Source organism: Zingiber officinale, chromosome 2B (genome assembly GCF_018446385.1).
Source record: "Zingiber officinale cultivar Zhangliang chromosome 2B, Zo_v1.1, whole genome shotgun sequence".
Classification (NCBI taxonomy): domain Eukaryota; kingdom Viridiplantae; phylum Streptophyta; class Magnoliopsida; order Zingiberales; family Zingiberaceae; genus Zingiber; species Zingiber officinale.
The window spans coordinates 146,063,456-146,081,577 of NC_055989.1; the positions used below are offsets into that span (position 1 = coordinate 146,063,456).

Consider the following 18,122-nt stretch of genomic DNA (forward strand, 5'->3'; position numbering starts at 1 on the left):
ATTTAATCCAACAACAAATCGGCTTAAGCTTAGTATTCTTTGTAAATACGTAAACATAACTGTAGTTGATCGTAAAATAGGCACACTTGTTGCCTTGTCGGTGACATTTATAAAAAGGACACCTCCAAGTTTTATAATATCAATCCACTTCTCATTCTTTTCCTTTGAAGCCCCTCGTATCCTGAACCTTCGCATCTCTTTCGTCGGTCCTTTTTCCTTCGCTGGAGGGGGACGCGAAAGGGAAACCAACCAAATCCAACCATTCCCCGGCGGGCTGTGGTCGGAGGCGATCGCTGGCGAGATATAACTAGAACGGCGGGCCATGGAAGACACCTCCGATCACCCCCTCCTTTCCCTTTCCGGCGACAGGCAGACCGCCGTGGACCGTCCTTCGTCTTCCGCTGCGGATTCGCCGCCGCGGCCACCACCTCCTCCTCCTACTAGTACTACCACGGCCTCAGGAGCCTCCAGGTATGACGACGACGACGACGAGGGGGACGTGTGCCGGATCTGCCGCAACCCGGGGGACTCCGACAACCCCCTTCGGTACCCTTGCGCGTGCAGTGGGAGCATAAAGTTCGTGCACCAGGACTGCCTCCTCCAGTGGCTTAACCACAGCAACGCGCGTCAATGCGAGGTAGGGCGGTTTCCGTGTCCTGATTTTATGGATATCTCGTGTTAGGGTTTCTTTGACTCGTGGGGGCTGTGTCCGCTTCGTGTCCACCATATTTTATGGTCATTTCTCTCTGACCATTCGCAATTTTTCTCGTTGTTTTCAATCAACGATAAAAAAATACTGAATTAGAGAGTAAATGATCAGAAGATATGTTAGGACTTGAAGGGACTCGTCTTTGTGTTTATATTGTGCTTGCCGGTTGGTGATGACGACAAAGCCATACACATGGAATAGTAAATTTAAATCGTAATATAGTTTTAGTTTAGTTAAAGGAAATTTAGTACGTTTTTAGATGTTCTATTTTCTTCTGGTCCACGGAAAACTCTGAGAAAAATATCAAGTTATTAGAGAGAAAAGACCAGAAGATATGGCGGGTCTTGAAAATACTTATCTTGTGATTGTATTGAGTTCTGGATGTTGAGACTTCTTGCTAGAATGTCCATGAAGATAAAGTCATACGTATGATCATGAGGAATAATAAAGTTAATCCATGATATAGTTTTGTTTTAGCTGAAAGAAAATTAGTGGGAATTCTTTTAGCTTTTGGTTGATGGAAAACAGGAGAATACAGCTGGACAAAAATGACTAGGAGATATGGTGGGACTTGAAGAGACTTAATTTGTGACTATATTGAGCTCTGAATGCTATGCAACTTGCTTGCTGGAATCTTGATGGATAATGAAATTAAATTGTGATATAATTCCATTTTAGTTAAAAGGGGGAAAAAAAACTCATTATGATTAGCACCTAAAAGTTGGTATTTTTCTTCTATGTTTTGTTAGTTCATTTATGCTGTTTTACATTTACCAACTTTTGTCTTAGCTTTGGTGTGAATCTTTACCAGTCATGAAAGATGTCCATGTTTTGTGGTGTTTGTCATCTTTTTGAAAATCAATTCCTCCTGGGCCTAGCAATGCATCCCAGCAATAATGAAGAAAATAGTTTAGTGATTTTTCATGTTTGGAATGCATTGATAGAAGGGTCCAACTTTTTTTTTTCCGTTTGCACCTCAATTTATTGCTTACGCAGTGGATGGTTCACTTTTTCGAAGCATATATTACGACAGGTGCTTCAAACATTTTACAAGTGAATCATTCTAATGTGTGGCACTTTTGATGGCTGATGTCTTTCTTTGCCTGCTGATCATATTGATTCATCATGTTTGCAGGTCTGTAAACACACGTTTTCTTTCTCTCCCGTGTATGCTGAGAATGCTCCTGCAAGGCTTCCTCTTCAGGAATTTGTTGTTGGAATGGCAATGAAAGCATGCCATGTTATGCAATTCTTCATGCGGCTTGCTTTTGTTCTTTCTGTTTGGCTCCTTATGATACCATTTATCACATTTTGGATTTGGCGCCTGACCTTTGTGAGGAGTCTTGGTGAAGCTCAAAGGCTATTTTTGAGCCATTTATCTGCACCTGTAATACTCACAGATTGTCTGCATGGTTTTCTACTTTCTGCTAGCATTGTGTTCATTTTTCTCGGGGCAACCTCCTTGAGAGATTATTTTAGACATTTACGTGAACTTGGCGGACATGATGCTGAGAGAGATGATGAAGGTCAGGAAAGGAATGGTGCTCGTGCTGTTAGGAGGCTTCCTGGTCCAGTTAATAGGAATGCTGCTGGTGATAGAAATGCTGAAGATGATGGTGGAGCTCAAGGAATTGCTGGGGCTGGCCAATTAATTAGAAGAAATGCAGAGAATGTTGCTGCTCGACTGGAAATGCAGGCTGCTCGTCTTGAAGCCCAAGTTGAACAGATGTTTGATGGACTAGATGATGCTGATGGTGCTGAAGATGTGCCATTTGATGAGCTTGTAGGAATGCAAGGGCCTGTGTTTCATTTGGTCGAAAATGCTATCACGGTAAGTAGCGCTCTCTTGGATTGTTTATACTTAATACTAAAACATATTTTCATGTTGATTAATTTTTATTGCTTTTTTGTGGTTTTGATAGTGCTCAAAATATCCTTAAGTCATTTGCAATAGTGAAATATACTGTGTTCAACTCTTCTTTTTTTATACTTGCTCAATGCATCTCATGAGTAAAAACTAAATATCACATCTTAGTATTAATTTAATTTGATGAACCAAACTTCAGGTTAGTTGAAGTGGATGTTCATAGACATAGACATGAATAAAGTGTGCAATTTTGCCTAAAATAAAAGGAAGATACAAGTGTCAGTTTGCAATGTTTTCAAATTGGGTAAAGCAAGGAGTAGTCAAACATCTGCCTTTGCTGTCAATCCTGATGGATTAGAGGAAATTTTGCAAGAGCACCTAATATGCTTGTTTTTGTAGGATAGAGGTTTGATGTACAAAAAACATTTGCTCAAATGTAGTTTATAATATAACTTGACATGCAGTTATCTGCAATGCTATCTAGTCAAAGTTATTTGGTCATTCAATGCACTATTGTGGTGGAGGAGGTAAACTTTCTAGAACAGATTAGCACACAGAGCGGTTGTGCTGAGTTCAGTCAATAGCTGATTAGGTTCTTTTAAGCTAGTAGTTTGTTCTATGGTCATGCTGTTGGCAGGTCAAGTGACAGCTAAAATGCTCCAGGTGATAATAACCTTGTAGGTACTAGTTCAGGCTTCAAGATCTGTTCTGACACACAAGCTTATGCCTGACACATGCAACATGGCAATGGGCCTGACGCATGCATCATGGCAATGGGCCTGATGCATGGAACTCCCAGAACATTACCAAAGGACTACTAAGACCTGAGTCTTAGTTAGGCCAATGCTGATGTAGCCATTTGCTCGACAGTCCCTTCATCTCTGTTGAATATTTTGTATATTCAGTGTCATCGTGTATTTTTTCTGAATCATAAGATGATAAGAGTGTACTTTTCAAAAGTTTAATTTGTTGCAGTGGAAGCCAAATGATTCACTTAGCTTCTTATATGTTTCTATGCTGGCAAGTTTTTTTCCCCTTGCTTCTTTGGTTGCCCATTACACTAAATAGTCTTTCTGGAATTTCTGCATGGATTGCAAAAATATTTCTTTTTGATAATAAAGTTTTTTTGTATGGCTTCACTCTTCCAAATCCTTTTTTCTTCTTTTTGACACTTTGTAGGTGCTGGCAAGCAATGCTATCTTCCTGGGTGTTGTCATTTTTGTTCCTTTCTCATTAGGGAGGATCTTTCTCTATTACATCACGTGGTTCTTTTCATCAGTTTCTAGCCCATTGGTGACGAAAAGGTTGCCCATTTCAGAATCAGCTCTCTCAGTAGCCAATAATACATTGAAGAACGGGCTGATTGCTATGAAGAACTTGTCGACCGAGAACCATACTGATGGTATCTTGAACCGGATGGTTGCAGCGGTTAACGGATCCCAAATAATGAATGTCACTGGAACAAATGAGGTCTCTAATACTGTTGCCAGGTCCATTGCCACGGATCTGCTCAAGGGAACAATTGCTGGATCCTCCCATCTTTCTGATGTGACTACGCTTGCAGTCGGCTATATTTTCTTATTCTGCTTTGTTTTCTTTTATCTCGGGCTTGTTGCTTTGATACGATATAGTAGAGGTGACCGCATTATATTTGGGAGGCTATATGGTCTACTTGCAGCAGCAGAAGCAATTCCTTCTCTCCTTAGACAATTTCTTGCAGCAATGAGACATCTAATGACGATGTTTAAGGTTGCATTTTTGTTGATTATCGAATTGGGAGTCTTTCCGTTGCTGTGTGGGTGGTGGCTTGATGTGTGCACCTTGAAGATGCTGGGGACAACAATTACTCAAAGAATTGAATTCTTTTCGGCCTCACCATTAGCTAGCTCCTCAATCCACTGGCTTGTTGGCATAGTTTACATGCTCCAAATCAGCATTTTTGTCAGTCTTCTCAGAGGGGTAAAGTTGCTGATTTTTATTTTCATGCTTAATTATATTATACATAGTACCTTGTTAAACCTAGCGTAACAATTAATGTTTCTGTTTCTGTAGGTACTGAGGAATGGAGTTCTATATTTCCTGCGGGATCCAGCAGATCCAAACTATAATCCATTCCGTGACCTCATTGATGACCCAGTGCATAAACACGCACGGCGTGTTTTACTCTCTGTTGCTGTTTATGGCAGTCTGATAGTGATGCTTGTCTTCTTACCTGTGAAGCTCTCTATGCGCCTTCTGCCTTCCATATTCCCTCTGGACATAACGTTGGTTGACTTCTAGGTTAATTCATTCAACAGTTGAATCCTTGGTTTACCTGCTTAACTAACCTAACATCTCTCATTATGCAGTATTTCTGATCCATTCACGGAAATTCCTACGGATGTTCTACTGTTCCAAATTTGCATACCATTTGCTATCGAGCATTTTAAGTTACGGACAACAATAAAATCTCTTTTGCGCCATTGGTTTACTGCAGTTGGTTGGGCGCTTGGTCTGTCTGATTACTTGTTACCACGGGCGGAGGTTAATGGAACTCAAGATGCTGGCAACATTGAACCAGTTAGACGAGAGAGATTACATGATGCTCATCTAGGTGGACCTCGTCAGAATGATCTACGTATGGTGCCAAGAATTGCTGATGGTGATCAAGGTAGGGGTGATATCATTGGAAACACAGATGTGGCTGAAGAATCTGATGCAGACGATCACGCAGATTCTGAGTAAGACCCCTTAACATTTCAATTCTTTGCACCTACATGATTTATATATCGATACACAATCCAGTATGCTAACTGTTTAACTTTCGCAGGTATGGTTTTGTACTCCGCATTGTCTTCTTGCTGGTATTGGCATGGATGACTCTTTTGATTTTCAACTGCGCAATGATCATCCTTCCTGTCTCCCTCGGTCGTGCACTATTTAATGCCATTCCTAGGCTTCCAATTACTCATGGCTTCAAGTGCAATGGTAATGTTTACAATCCTTTTCCCATTGTAAATTAGTAGTATTTCTTCCAAACTATGGAGATTGACACAGATGCTTCTGTCAGATCTCTTTGCTTTCAGTATTGGCTGTTACATCATCTGTACTGTAGCTGTTGGAGTAAGGTATTCTGTCGATTACATCAAAACCCGCAGAGTACATGTTTTGCTTTTGCAGATATGGAAGTGGTGCGAAATTATAGTGAAGAGCTCTGCCCTTTTGTCGATATGGGTGAGTGACACTATCCTGATAGTGTGAAGTCATTTTAAATATTTCTGTTACTGACTGTTTCTTGTCCACAGATATTTATCATTCCAGTACTAATTGGCCTCTTGTTCGAGCTTCTGGTGATCGTTCCTCTGAGGGTTCCTGTGGATGAAAGCCCAGTATTTCTCCTCTACCAAGACTGGGCTTTAGGGCTCATCTTCCTGAAGATCTGGACTCGCTTGGTATAACCACATTTTTTCTCTTGTGTTTGTATGCTGCTTAGTTGTTTTGTAGTGATAACTGATGTTCATTCCTTGAAATTGACTGATATCAATTTCGTAACAGGTGATCTTAGATCAGATGGCGCCATTAGTTGACGAAAATTGGCGTCGCAAATTCGAAAGAGTAAGAGAGGATGGCTTCTCACGGCTGAGGGGTCTGTGGGTGCTACGTGAGATTATGATTCCGATCATCTCAAAGCTTCTGACGGCGCTCTGCATTCCCTATGTCTTTGCAAAAGGCATCTTCCCCGTCTTTGGTTATCCGCTGATAGTGAATTCTGCCGTGTACCGTTTCGCATGGCTGGGATGCCTCCTGTTCAGTTTGTTCTGCTTTTGTGCGAAGAGGTTCCATATCTGGTTCACCAACCTTCACAATTCCATCAGGGACGACAGGTATCTTATCGGGCGAAGGTTGCATAACTTTGGTGAAGCAATTACAGGCGATCAAGAGTCGAGACCCAATGGTCAGGAGACGAACTCCACAAATGCTGGTTTAATTCTTCATGAACAAGAGGTTGACATGGGGTTGAGGCTTAGACGAGCTAATCAGCGCCAGCATGTGAGGTAGGGTTTTGAGCTGGAAGATACATTAGGCCATCGCCTTTGCTGATAATTTGTGTTTAAGTTGCTAGTTCGTTATACACCACATCCCGTGAACGTTGAAGGTTGTAATACGATGGACTTAATGAAGTAGTTACTTGCCGTGATACATCTCAATCTGGTGGCCCTTCCTCCCTGATATTGATGACTCTCAGTTGGTCCATGGTTTTCACTATCGAATACCAATTTGTGTGAGCGTCTGGTGCGGTTGTAAGTAGAGTTTCATAAGATTTTTTGGTAGAAGTCGTGCAGTTTTCAACACAATATGTAATTCTCATTAAAGGAATTTCAATTGTTTTGTGTTTGCCAGGAGACGAATTCTGTAGATCAACGCATAGCTCCTTAGGAATGTGATCTATCTTAATCCGTTGCCTCCTTCAGTGGGCATCGATTGGATGATGAAATGGAATAATGTTGTGTATATATGTTTTTGGTTTATGCTTTGTAGAGTGGAATAAGATATGCAATATTTTTTTAATATTTGATTTATAGAAATATGATAAATAGTAAAAAAGAATAATTTTAACAATGAGAATTATATGATCTAAAATACTCATTTTATTCATCTTATTTATTTGAATAAGTTGTACATTTCAATGTGACCAAATCTACCTTGGCTTAGATGGTTCACTCAGCTCAGCATTTGGCCTTCCAATTTGATTGTTCCATTGATTTTTTTTTTTTTTTTTGTTTTTGTTTTTGATAATAAGTAGACAGTCTTTTCTTTGATTCCTCTGCTGAGTAAATTTGAAACACAATTCCATTCAAAAATTGACATCTAAAATATTGATCCCTAATGAGATTTAGTTTTACTACTGCACTGCACCGACGCATTGAATCTTTTTTCATCGGACAAGAGCACGCCATCCACCAATCCACCAGAATCAAATTGAGAAGATGGAGATGAACAGCAGTAAGAGGCAAAACCACCAGTAAAATATAAACCAAATGTTTCCACAAGAGTATGATTTTTTCATTGCATTAATAACATCCTTTACATCACTATTTTCCCCTCAAACGGTATATTTCGATACAGATTCTCTGGTTTTAGGTTGCCTATAGAAAAACCAAGGCCATTTGTGTTTGCGACTAGTTTGATGTGCTATTATCAGATCTTCAATACAGTAGGTTTTGAAACCATCTCGCGGCTCGCCGTGATGCTGAGAGCTGATGGATGATATATCAGATCAGATCAATATTTGCTTACCTGGATCTCCAGCCAACTTCAGCCACAGCCAAATGCTACAGAGAAGGAAGCAGGAATCCATCCAACCTGAAAAGGAGTCAGTATAAAAAGGGAAGAAGAATATGATATGGAAGAATGGATTTGGTTAGCTGGGAAAAGAGATGAATCACTAGTGATCATCACTTTACGAGCCATTTGTGAAGGATGGCAGTGGTGGATAATCCTTTCTCATGATCCGAATCGGCTTGATTGAAGCATCAGGGTCATCATTCTGCAAAGCACCGTCACCTGATCCAAAGCGGGATGGATGTGCAGCATCCTCAGAGTCCATGAAATATGCTTCGCGGTCATTTTCATAGGGGGTGAGGGCAATGAACTCGGCAAACCAACCATTCTCGAATAGATCATTGGCCTTCTCGACTCTTGCATCTGATGAAACTAGTAATGACTCGCTGATCTCACTGGCACCAGAACCAAAGTAACGCCCCCAGGTGTTGCCTTGTACCATGATGTCGTTCCTCTCCTTCCGCTTGTTCTTGGTTTTGGGGTGATGGAGCTTGCACTTGGTTCCTTGTAGGCACTTGCCTGATGCTCGATACATCGGGCACATGTAACTGTGTTTCTTACAGCACTGGTAGTTGATAGACACAGAATTAAGATTCTCATTAATTGATAGGGGACTCAAGGAAATATTTACCTCTTGTAAATAAATAGATAAAACACTGAAACAGTTTTAGATTCCATCCAAAGATCACATCTGAAAATCCATCGCCTAGGTCAGAATTTAGTAAGTATTTCCTTGATAGAATGATAATGATTATATTCAATGCTCCACTCCAGATTATTAAAAATATGGTGTTGTTTCTAGTCTCGATGTAATGAACATGTAGTTATTTGTAATGTAACAAAAACATGAGCCAAAGTCAGAGCCAGAGCCAGAGCCAGAGCCAATTGAGAAAAAAATATGACGGCGAAAAGGAACCATAAATCTAGAAATAAAAATGTTTAAAAGAATGACAGAATTGGAGATAGTTTATACCTCATCACCATCGGCGCAGTAGCCCTTGATAAAGCCTTCACAGGCAGCAGCATTAGGGTTGACATTTACGTGCCTGTATGGGCAACTTGTATTGGTGCATAAACCTGCACGCCTAAATAAGTTATCGAACAGAATTTTTGCAAGAAAAAATCAAACAAGATGAACAAAATAAGTTATGGAACAGGGGGCACCTTGTAGAAAATAAGAGCAATCGGGCATTCTTTCTGGAATGATCTGTTGAGTATTGTTTGCGTCAATTAGGAATAGGAGAGATTGCGAACAAGTAAATAACAGAAGTATATATAATGGCATCTTTCACCTTGTGAGTAAGCTTGCAATCTGAATTTGAACATGAATCGTTAAGAAATTTGGTGCAAATGGCTACTTTAGACGGGTCATGAATGTATGGACACTTCCCTCCCTTTCTATTGCACTTGCCGAATCGAGTAAAAAACTGACAGTATTGCTTCTTCTTTGCCAAGCGCGATCTGGCCATGTGCAAACTCCATCTAACCTTTTCACTGGCTAAAATGCGAGTAAGTATCTTGGGGTCTCTCACCAGTTGGTTACCGTTACCTATCCGAACGTATCTGTTGGAAAAGATGAAACCAAAAATCATGAAAGACAAAAATGCAAGAAATCCAAGTGATTTTTCAGATGTATGGAACTTGAAAGGAATAAGCACACGTGATAATCATACTCATTGTTGCCTCCCAATAATTTTACTTTAGCCGAAGATATATTGTCATTTCCAATTCCCGCATTACCAGCACGTGACTGCTCATCTGCACATTGATCCAGAACTATGTATTGCGACAAACAGCATTGTGAACCAGGACTAAATCCATATTACAGAAAATCGTGGTAGGCTTAACCAAGAACCTAGAGTTGAAAATGAAAAGCGATAGAAGAAGAAAGGAAGAGATACTCATGTTCTATCTATTGTATTTTGATAACTTGGAAATTGTCAATCCATAATTAGAATTAATTTAGAAGATAAAGGATATTAATAGTGATGTAACATTGTATGGAATTTAAAAACAGATAAAAATCATACAACCGATCCCAAATAGTTGAGCTTATACATCTTTGTTGATGTTGATGAGTCAATTTATCCTATTTTCCTTTACATGAATCTTCAAAGTGCTTTGTGGCCCAAATAACCATTTCCCTTTGCTATCATATTAGCATATACTACTAATACTACACAAAATGATGGTAATATTCCCTTATGCTTTTGTTCCATATGGAATCACACTTGTATCCATAGTGCAGTAAGAAAGGTGATCCACAAGATTGTTCTCAATTAAATACTAGATAGAAAATAAATGAATTCATAACCTCAACCTGGACAGGGCAAGGAAGTAGAGATTGAACCGTAAAACTTTGCTAGGTCGTCCTATTGTTTATCTAACACCCACCAACAAGAATATTACAGAAGCTATTTCTGTGCTGTAAATTAATAGGATGGACTGCAATGATATGGAGCAGATAAGCGAGTTTGGCAGTAATTTGAGCCACTTCAAGAGAAAAGGTTGGCTTCTCAGCCAGGCCTGTCAATAAAATAAGATTGGACAAGGTTATACTAGCTTCCTAAACTTCTTATATAACCCTAGGTTTCACCCAGGAGAGCAATTTAGAATGTTAAGTTTCATTATGCATGTTACTTGGACTCCGGAAGGGGTATCTATCAAGGGGACCTAAGTACTGGCACAAGTCTGCAACTAGGAGCACTGGGGTCTAACATAATGAGTATCTGAAGAGCAAATAGAGTCATTTCTTTGCTTCTCTCATAGTATAACCCTCGTCTCAATGAACACCCATTTCCTTGGTCCATAAAGACAATTTAGAACTCTCTTCCGAACTTTGAGGAAATTCTCATTGCAGAGATCAATTTAACAGTCACCACTTTGTCCTTTCAGTTCCATAAGCAGACTGCAATCAGCTTTGTCAGCCTCCTTTCTAACCCCAAAACCTTTCAGTTTTGGAGGATGCTCAAAGGAAATATCATGGTTTCATTCTCTCTTTCATTTCCACAAGTACAATCAGTGTAAGTCAATGTAAACATACATCAAAACTAGAAGTCATTGTTAACATGCTGAAGAGTGATTTATTTCTTGAAAGGATAGCTATGCTTGGATTTAAATAATCAAAAAGTAATGTAAATTTGATAGACAAATGCAAATAAGAAACTTGTGCTTTTCTCCATAAATAAACCCACCACAATACTTAAATAGGCAAGCACCAAACAAGTTCCTACTGTTAAGGATCAAGGTATGTTGCAGACCAACACTAGGACAATCAACAGAACAAAGTGCGCCACCAATCAATAACCCTTCAATCCTTTCAATATATCAAAGCTCAGCATAAAAAGCACCCAAATAGACTAATAAGGTTGTAGATGAACCAGTTACACTTGGAGTTAAACAATAGTCCTTTGTTCAGGGGTGTGCTTATCCCTCAGGCTCGTTTATCAAACATGGTAGAGCATTTAAAAAAATTATGCATCATATAATCTTTGATCAGTGATATAGTAGATTAAGAAACATGTGGAACTTGCACACCAAGAATCTAACTACTAAGATAGACAAAAGCCATTGGCTAAGATCATAAAAATGTTCATAACACCATTTTATGATGATGGGAAATTGCTAATTTTTTGTAAATTATATGTAAGAAAAATATCAAAATCTACAAAATCAAATCATTTTGAATGATATAAAAAAAATTAACTTACTGAGCGCAGAATTTATATTATGTTTAAGGCCAGAAACAGAGGGAAGATTGTTTTGTCCTTTATTCTTCCTCTCAACTTCAGCAACTGCCAATTCAGCCTCCTGTAATAAAGATGGATCAATTGAAAACTAAGACTGCGATCATCAGCAGTTTCAGAGTGGTCAAAGAATTTGACTCGGCAGAAACAGAAAGTGAGTTATGAGAATGTAACTAACAATAAGCATAAAATCATCTATTCCCAGCACTTCGTTTCGGGATTTTAGCCAATCTGCTGAAACAGAAGGTCACCAATATCCTGAAGTTAGATTCTACACACCCCATTTATAAAATTAAAGGTCCTCAAAAGTTTGATTAGCCACAAAAGTATCAACCTCCCCTAACCATCCATTAAAATCTACAAGCTCTAGTAGCTTATCTATTGTAAGCCATCATATTTGCAAACACCATAACATTCCTCCATAATTCAACAGTTCCATTATGCAGTTCAGCAAATGTCGTATACAGACAAATAAATAATGAAACTAAGAGACTTTTTTTTAAAAAAAAAAAAAAGCAACTAAGCAAACATTATTTTCTGTGATGAAAGAAAATGAAATAGATTATGACCCATGCAAAGTCTCAAATTGAATATATAATCCTAAATTCTTGTAGAATCACCGTAAGGTGAAAAAACAACTCAAAACTTACAATTCAGAGAATGAAAATTGCATGTACATCTCAGTCATTCTCTAATCTCATATACCACTTCTTTAACGAAAAGGTTTGGTAAAGGATAGTAAAGTTAGATTATAATTTAATTCATGTGTAGGTTTAACATTCACATGAGTCTACACTATCAGTTTTAGAAAATTCACACAAAAAATAGTTAATCCCATACATTCAGAAAACACAAATCCACAAGGAGGTTCTGTTCTCCACCCACCTTATTAACTACTTTTGAACGTCTTTGCATGGACCTTGACCATTTCAAACTAGATTTACTAAGCCGTGACACCCCACGCTTCTTCAGAGAAAACCCATCAGTCGATAATGTGTAGAGTGTATCCTTTTTCCTTGCAAGTTGCAATTTGCGGCTGTATGAACCATGGAAAATAATTCTCCATCAGTTGGTTTCAACACAATATGGTGAAGAAACAAATGGGCAAAATAACTAATGATTATAAGTACATGAAAATGAAATAGTTGAATCAAGGATCTCATTCTTCACATAATAGATTACCTTGGTAGCAATGTAGCTCTCTTCCATGGAAATAAGTAAGGAAGAACTTCCATATGAGATAATGATGAGACACCTTTTTTAGATGGTTGTTTTCCACACAATGTCCAAACATGAGAAAATAAACTGGAGTATTTGTGTTGTTTGTGTTGAGCTGCATAAACAAGCAGGGAAAAGGATAATCTTTATCTCTCATGCTGAGTATGTAACTGTAGGATACTCATCTAACATTTAAGAGTTGCAAAACGACATTCTAAAAACTGATTGATTGGAAATAGCAAGGATAGTAATTGTTAAGGCACAATAACACATCTATATTGGTAACAACATAGGGAGAATAAGTGAAATAATTTGCTGTACAGACCTTTGTTTGATTTTTTCTTGAGTACACTAGAAGCAACACCATTAGCAGTAGATATAGAAACCTTCTGCTCACCCATGCTTCCATTTCCAGGAAGCATGTCACTACTTTGCCCTTCTGAAGAATAGACATTCCTTACAAGTTGATGCTTATTTTTCTTATAGTAAAAGTCAGATGAAGCTGAGGAAGCTAATGCTGGAATCTTATCCAAATAAGGATTAACTGAATCCTTGATTTTGTGGGGTGAAGCAGCAACCAACTGATTGGATCTGTGTTTCACATATATCATTCTCTTACCCAAAGGTTCACATATTTTATCCCTTGTGACATTTTGATTATCAACAGAAGGCAGAACAAGTGGTGTATCCTGAACATCAGTCCTAGCTTCAGGAACAGAATTCTCTGACAAGGCATGAGGAACATCAGATGAAAGATCTACGGTGGAATTTGATAACTTGGCAACAAGAGGCAAAGGAGGTGTCTTCAGTCTCTCAAAATAAGGATTAGAACAGTTGAGAATATTGTTTCCAGAACTGCTTTTCTCTATGATATCTTTGTTGAATTTATTTGTATATCCCAGTGACTGTGATGGCTGAGTAGGCTCTGTAGATAGTTTACTCTCGAAAGGAGGACTAGGACAGGTACGCATATTGTTTGTACTATCACTACTTCCAAAAACAATGCTTTTCTCTGTGATATCTTTACTCAATTTTCTTGAGCTTCCTAGAGAATGTGATGGCTGAAGAGTTCCTGTAGATGGTTTCCTAACAAGACTGTTACCTTTACGAACATAAGAATTTTGAATCTTTCCAAGCTTCCTTGGAGATAGCTTTGATAATGAACCACCTTTATGAGATTGCAAAATCCCCTGAAAAGTTGAAGAGGGAACATCCTTTCGATGCCAAGTCTTGTGTCTCAAACTCTGGCGTGAACGGGCTGCTTCCTTGGATGAATTAACTGAGTTATCTCGAATTGGAGTATCTTTTGGAAGTCCAACAGTTCGCATTGTCTTCTTGCTCAATTGCTTTTGTCCATTCATATCTTTTGATTCCAGGGGTTTTTGCTTCACAGCATCATCTGATAATAAGCTAACTTCTTTATCAAACATAGGCTTACAACCAATGTTCTGAGCTGATGTAACACCTTCAACTTTTGCTGCCAAGGATCCTCTGAAAGCCAATGAATACTTGTCTTCTATGATTACTTTCTGATCTTGGTTACTACCATCTTTAATCAAACCATCTTCACTGCAACCATATCTATCAGGCAGTCCTGAATGAGGCTGTTCAGAATCTATACAAGGTGAAACATCTTGAACTTCAGACACAAAAAAGGATGAAGCTACTAAATCTTCCTTCCTAGGTTTTGAGCTATCAGATTGACGTGATTCAACATTGGCATGTGAGGCAAGGCTGTTGCCTTTCTCATCTATGGTAATCTCTGGAAGGTATCCACCTGAAACTGCATCCATTAACTGTGGAGCCAAGTCGACTGAAAGATTCTGTGTTTCCATGCACAAATAACCCTTACCAGTCATCAAGTTACGCCCATTAATTTCCTTTAGCTCTTTTGCATGAGCATTGATCTCTACATGCTGCTTTCCAACAGTATGTTGTTCCATTTTTAAGTTGTCATCTATAATGCTATAGCTGGTTAAAGAGGAGGTAATATGACCAACTGACATGACTAACTGCTCACTATTTCTCAGTGTTGACGAAGAATACTTGCTGGAAAATGCAGCAAAACCTTTGTCAAGATCTCCAGAATTCTGACCATCATTTGACCCATCAAAATTTTGGTTATTGTGATTCTCATCCATGGCGTTTTGAGCCTGGAGAACTGATGGCAACTGCCCAGTTTCCTCATCTACTTTACCCTCAACATTGACATGATTAATGGGACTTGAACTGCCATTGCTTACAACTCCAATATCCACTATTGCATTGGTGCAGTTTTGATTGACAGTTTGTCCAAGTTCAACAAATTGTTTTCCCTTTTCCTCCTCAGCATACCTAGCAGGATCAGTTGAAACACTTTTCTTTTCTGCAGTCTCTGTGTCTATGAATTCTGAAGAACAAGGATCTAAATTAGCAGAAATAGCAAGTTCGACTTCCTGTTTTTCTATAATACAGTTCGTTCCTTTGATCTTTCCACCACCAACAGAATGGAAAATTTCTTTTTCTTCCCCTATGTTCTCATCTATTGACATGGTGCTAGCAGCCCTCCTTGATGAATTCTGAAGGCTAGCATTATTTACATCTTTCATGGAGGAACTTCCCTGTTTATCTGACACTTCTTGATCATCTATCTTTTTCTGATTGTTCAGCATGAGCATCTTAGAGATTCCATCATTCTCTTCGGGAACCACTGATACAGAAACAACAGGAGTAGCAAATTCCTCCCCCTTCCTCACTAACTTCTTCTTTTTCACTACCTTTTTGGGTGTCGACGTCTCACGACCTTTTCCATCAGAAACCAGTAAGGCTGATCTTGGAGAAGACACTTGACCAACAAGACTACTTGATTTGAGTGAGAGATCAGGTGTGCGTGATTCTGATTGATGCTTAATAAAAGTAGTGGGTTGAGAAACTGATTCAGGAGGTGGAGTGCCAACCAATGTTTTCTCCTGTAGCCTGCTCCAAACAGATACCCCAGATTGTATCCTAGAAAGAGCACTGGGCCTCTTTGCAGGTTGTTTCCCTGGTGAAGATATCATAATTTGGTCATTCCCCTTATTAAAGAGCTTAGCGCTGGGACTCTTTGCAGATTGTTTCCCTGATGATCGAATTATAATTTGATCACTCTCCCTGTTGGAAAGCTTTCTTTTACCTCTATTATCACCCAAGTAATTCTCCTTATAGGAATAAACTGTGCCTGTGGTGGGCTCATTATATACATCTGAACTGGTTCCAAAATCCTCATTTGTATTGGAATAAAGATCGCCTGGAGATCGCATTGTGGGATATGGTGTTCTAATATGCCGCTCCAGAACAGGATCAAGTTCTCTCACATCCTCTCTATCTCTACCTATTTCCCTATTCCTATCTGAAAAAAAAGGCAACTGTGGTGGTCTTTCTCCTCTCCTAACTTCTCTATGTTTATCAGAATAAGACTTCATCGGTGGCAGCAAATACTGCCATTCAGCAACAGAAGCAGCTTCCCTCTTCACATCCATGGCAGCAAAGTGGCGTGGAGCCCTAGGAGACGAAGCATGAACTGGAATTACAGAAGGACCAGGAAGCAAGACATGGTGTGCATGGTCGATCTCTTTGTCCCAAACCCTAAGATGGCTCTTGCTTGCGCCTCCCAAATGCTCCTGCAGCTCAGTGTCTTCCGTCCATCGCAGTCTCTTTCTTCTCGTCAAATCTCCATCAAAATCCTCTCCATAAACATTATCACGGGAATAAGCCAGAGAGCGCCGCTTTTCCTCATCCCCCCACCTCAATCGAAGCAACTCTTGGCTCTCCTCGACAACCCTAAACCTATCGGCGTCAATAGCACGACTTTCCAGAGAATCATGGACGAAACGCTCGCCGGGTCCCATGAGATGCGGCCGGGGCGAAGGGTAGCCGTCGTCGAGAAGGGGCGAGCGGTCGGGGACTCTAAGGGGTGGCTGCGGGAACGGACCTTGCGGGTAAGGGACGCGAAGGCGGCCTCCGTCTTCGACGGGAAGGCGGCGGAGGGATCGGGCAAGGTGGCCCGAAAACAGCGGCGCGGGCGAAGGGAACGAAACATGGTGGTGGCGATGGGATTGGCGAGAGTAATAATCGGAATTTACCAAGTGGTGAGGCGGCGGAGGGTGCGGATCGTACCTGGATCCGGCGGCGAGGCGAGGTGAATCCAGAGGACCCATCGGCGATGCTCGATCGAAGCCCTGCTGCGGAGGAAGACGAGGAGGAGAAGCGGGGCGAGGAATTGGGAAAGGCATTCGACGATTGGATGACGACAGCGACGCCTCGTGGGAGTGATCTAGACGTCGGGCGGCGGCGGCGGCGGCCTAATAATTTAACTAACTTTCAAAGAAATGGAATTTTTTTCATTCTCGCCCCGCCTTTTATTGTTTTCCAAAATTGCTACCGCACTACCACAGATTCAAAACTACAAACACTAGAGCACAATTTTTGCTACGTTTGTTTAATAAATAAAAAATAATATATGAAAATAAAGAAAGTCGATAAAGCTTGTGGCGATCGGAGTTCTGTTCTTCATCGTCGGGAAGATGGTGATTGAATTGTAATACACAAGAACCCTAAACAAGAAAAGAGATCAAGAGATCTCGATAAGATTCCTCGAGCAATATGTTGTTAGTACAGATCAAAATCTCGAATAGAGGGTCTCTCCTCCATTTTACAAACATTTGGATATCATAGTAATCCATCTCGGAAATAAGGCATTATTTTCATGAAGTTGTTGTGATGGTTATACTCCATCAATCAGTCGTATTTTCAATTATGATCTTCGAGTGCTCAAGTCATTTGTGTTTGCAAGAGAGTGACATTATTTGTTTCTAAGCCAGGAGATGAAGATGTCATGTCTCTTTAGATCGAATAGACAATTGTGTTAAAGAAAATTGCCCTCGGGCGTATCTCAGTTGTCATTGATACAATGATTTCCTTTAGTCCCTATGTATCTTGTGGATCGATAGTCATATTAAATTGTCAGTCAAAATCCTATGGATGATATTAACCCGAACACAGATATCTACCCTAGCTTAGCCCTAGGTCTCAACCTCATCTCTCAGTCTCAATTCTCGATCTTAACATCTATCCTAACTTAGCCCTAGATCTTAGCACTATCTCTCAATCTTGACTCCATATCTCGACATCTACCCTAGCTTAGCCTTAGGTATCAGCACCATCTCTGAATCTCAGCTGACATCATCTCTCAGTGTCGATCTCAATCACTGGCGTTATATCTTTCTCTGCCTCAGTCTCCGAC

At 39.8% G+C, this 18,122-nt stretch overlaps 2 protein-coding genes across 4 annotated transcripts; one reads left to right on the forward strand and one right to left on the reverse strand.

Moving 5' to 3' along the window:
- The first annotated feature begins 150 nt into the window (after window positions 1-150).
- On the forward strand, window positions 151-7,084 carry LOC122047677 (probable E3 ubiquitin ligase SUD1). Of its 2 annotated transcripts, XR_006130647.1 has the most exons (10): window positions 151-637; window positions 1,845-2,540; window positions 3,756-4,535; window positions 4,629-4,840; window positions 4,925-5,296; window positions 5,386-5,543; window positions 5,626-5,789; window positions 5,861-6,007; window positions 6,111-6,856; window positions 6,957-7,084. XR_006130647.1 is itself a non-coding variant. In XM_042609104.1 (9 exons), the coding sequence occupies exons 1-9, from the start codon at window positions 323-325 to the stop codon at window positions 6,612-6,614; spliced, it is 3,348 nt and encodes a 1,115-aa protein (XP_042465038.1). In that variant the 5' UTR covers window positions 151-322; the 3' UTR covers window positions 6,615-7,084. The 2 variants fall into 2 exon arrangements, 1 of the variants encoding a protein (XP_042465038.1); XM_042609104.1 differs by having other exon boundaries at window positions 6,111-7,084.
- A 513-nt stretch (window positions 7,085-7,597) lies between these two features.
- On the reverse strand, window positions 7,598-17,166 carry LOC122047680. 2 transcript variants are annotated; one of them, XM_042609110.1, is made up of 10 exons: window positions 13,188-17,166; window positions 12,827-12,977; window positions 12,530-12,680; window positions 11,609-11,708; window positions 9,572-9,656; window positions 9,191-9,461; window positions 9,063-9,105; window positions 8,872-8,975; window positions 8,003-8,463; window positions 7,598-7,919 (listed from the first exon to the last, which is right to left on the reverse strand). In XM_042609110.1, exons 1-9 carry the CDS (start codon window positions 17,110-17,112, stop codon window positions 8,017-8,019), a joined length of 5,277 nt encoding a protein of 1,758 aa, XP_042465044.1. In that variant the 5' UTR covers window positions 17,113-17,166; the 3' UTR covers window positions 7,598-7,919; window positions 8,003-8,016. The 2 variants fall into 2 exon arrangements, with proteins under 2 accessions (XP_042465044.1, XP_042465043.1); XM_042609109.1 differs by having other exon boundaries at window positions 7,598-8,463.
- Between the last annotated feature and the right edge of the window lie 956 nt (window positions 17,167-18,122).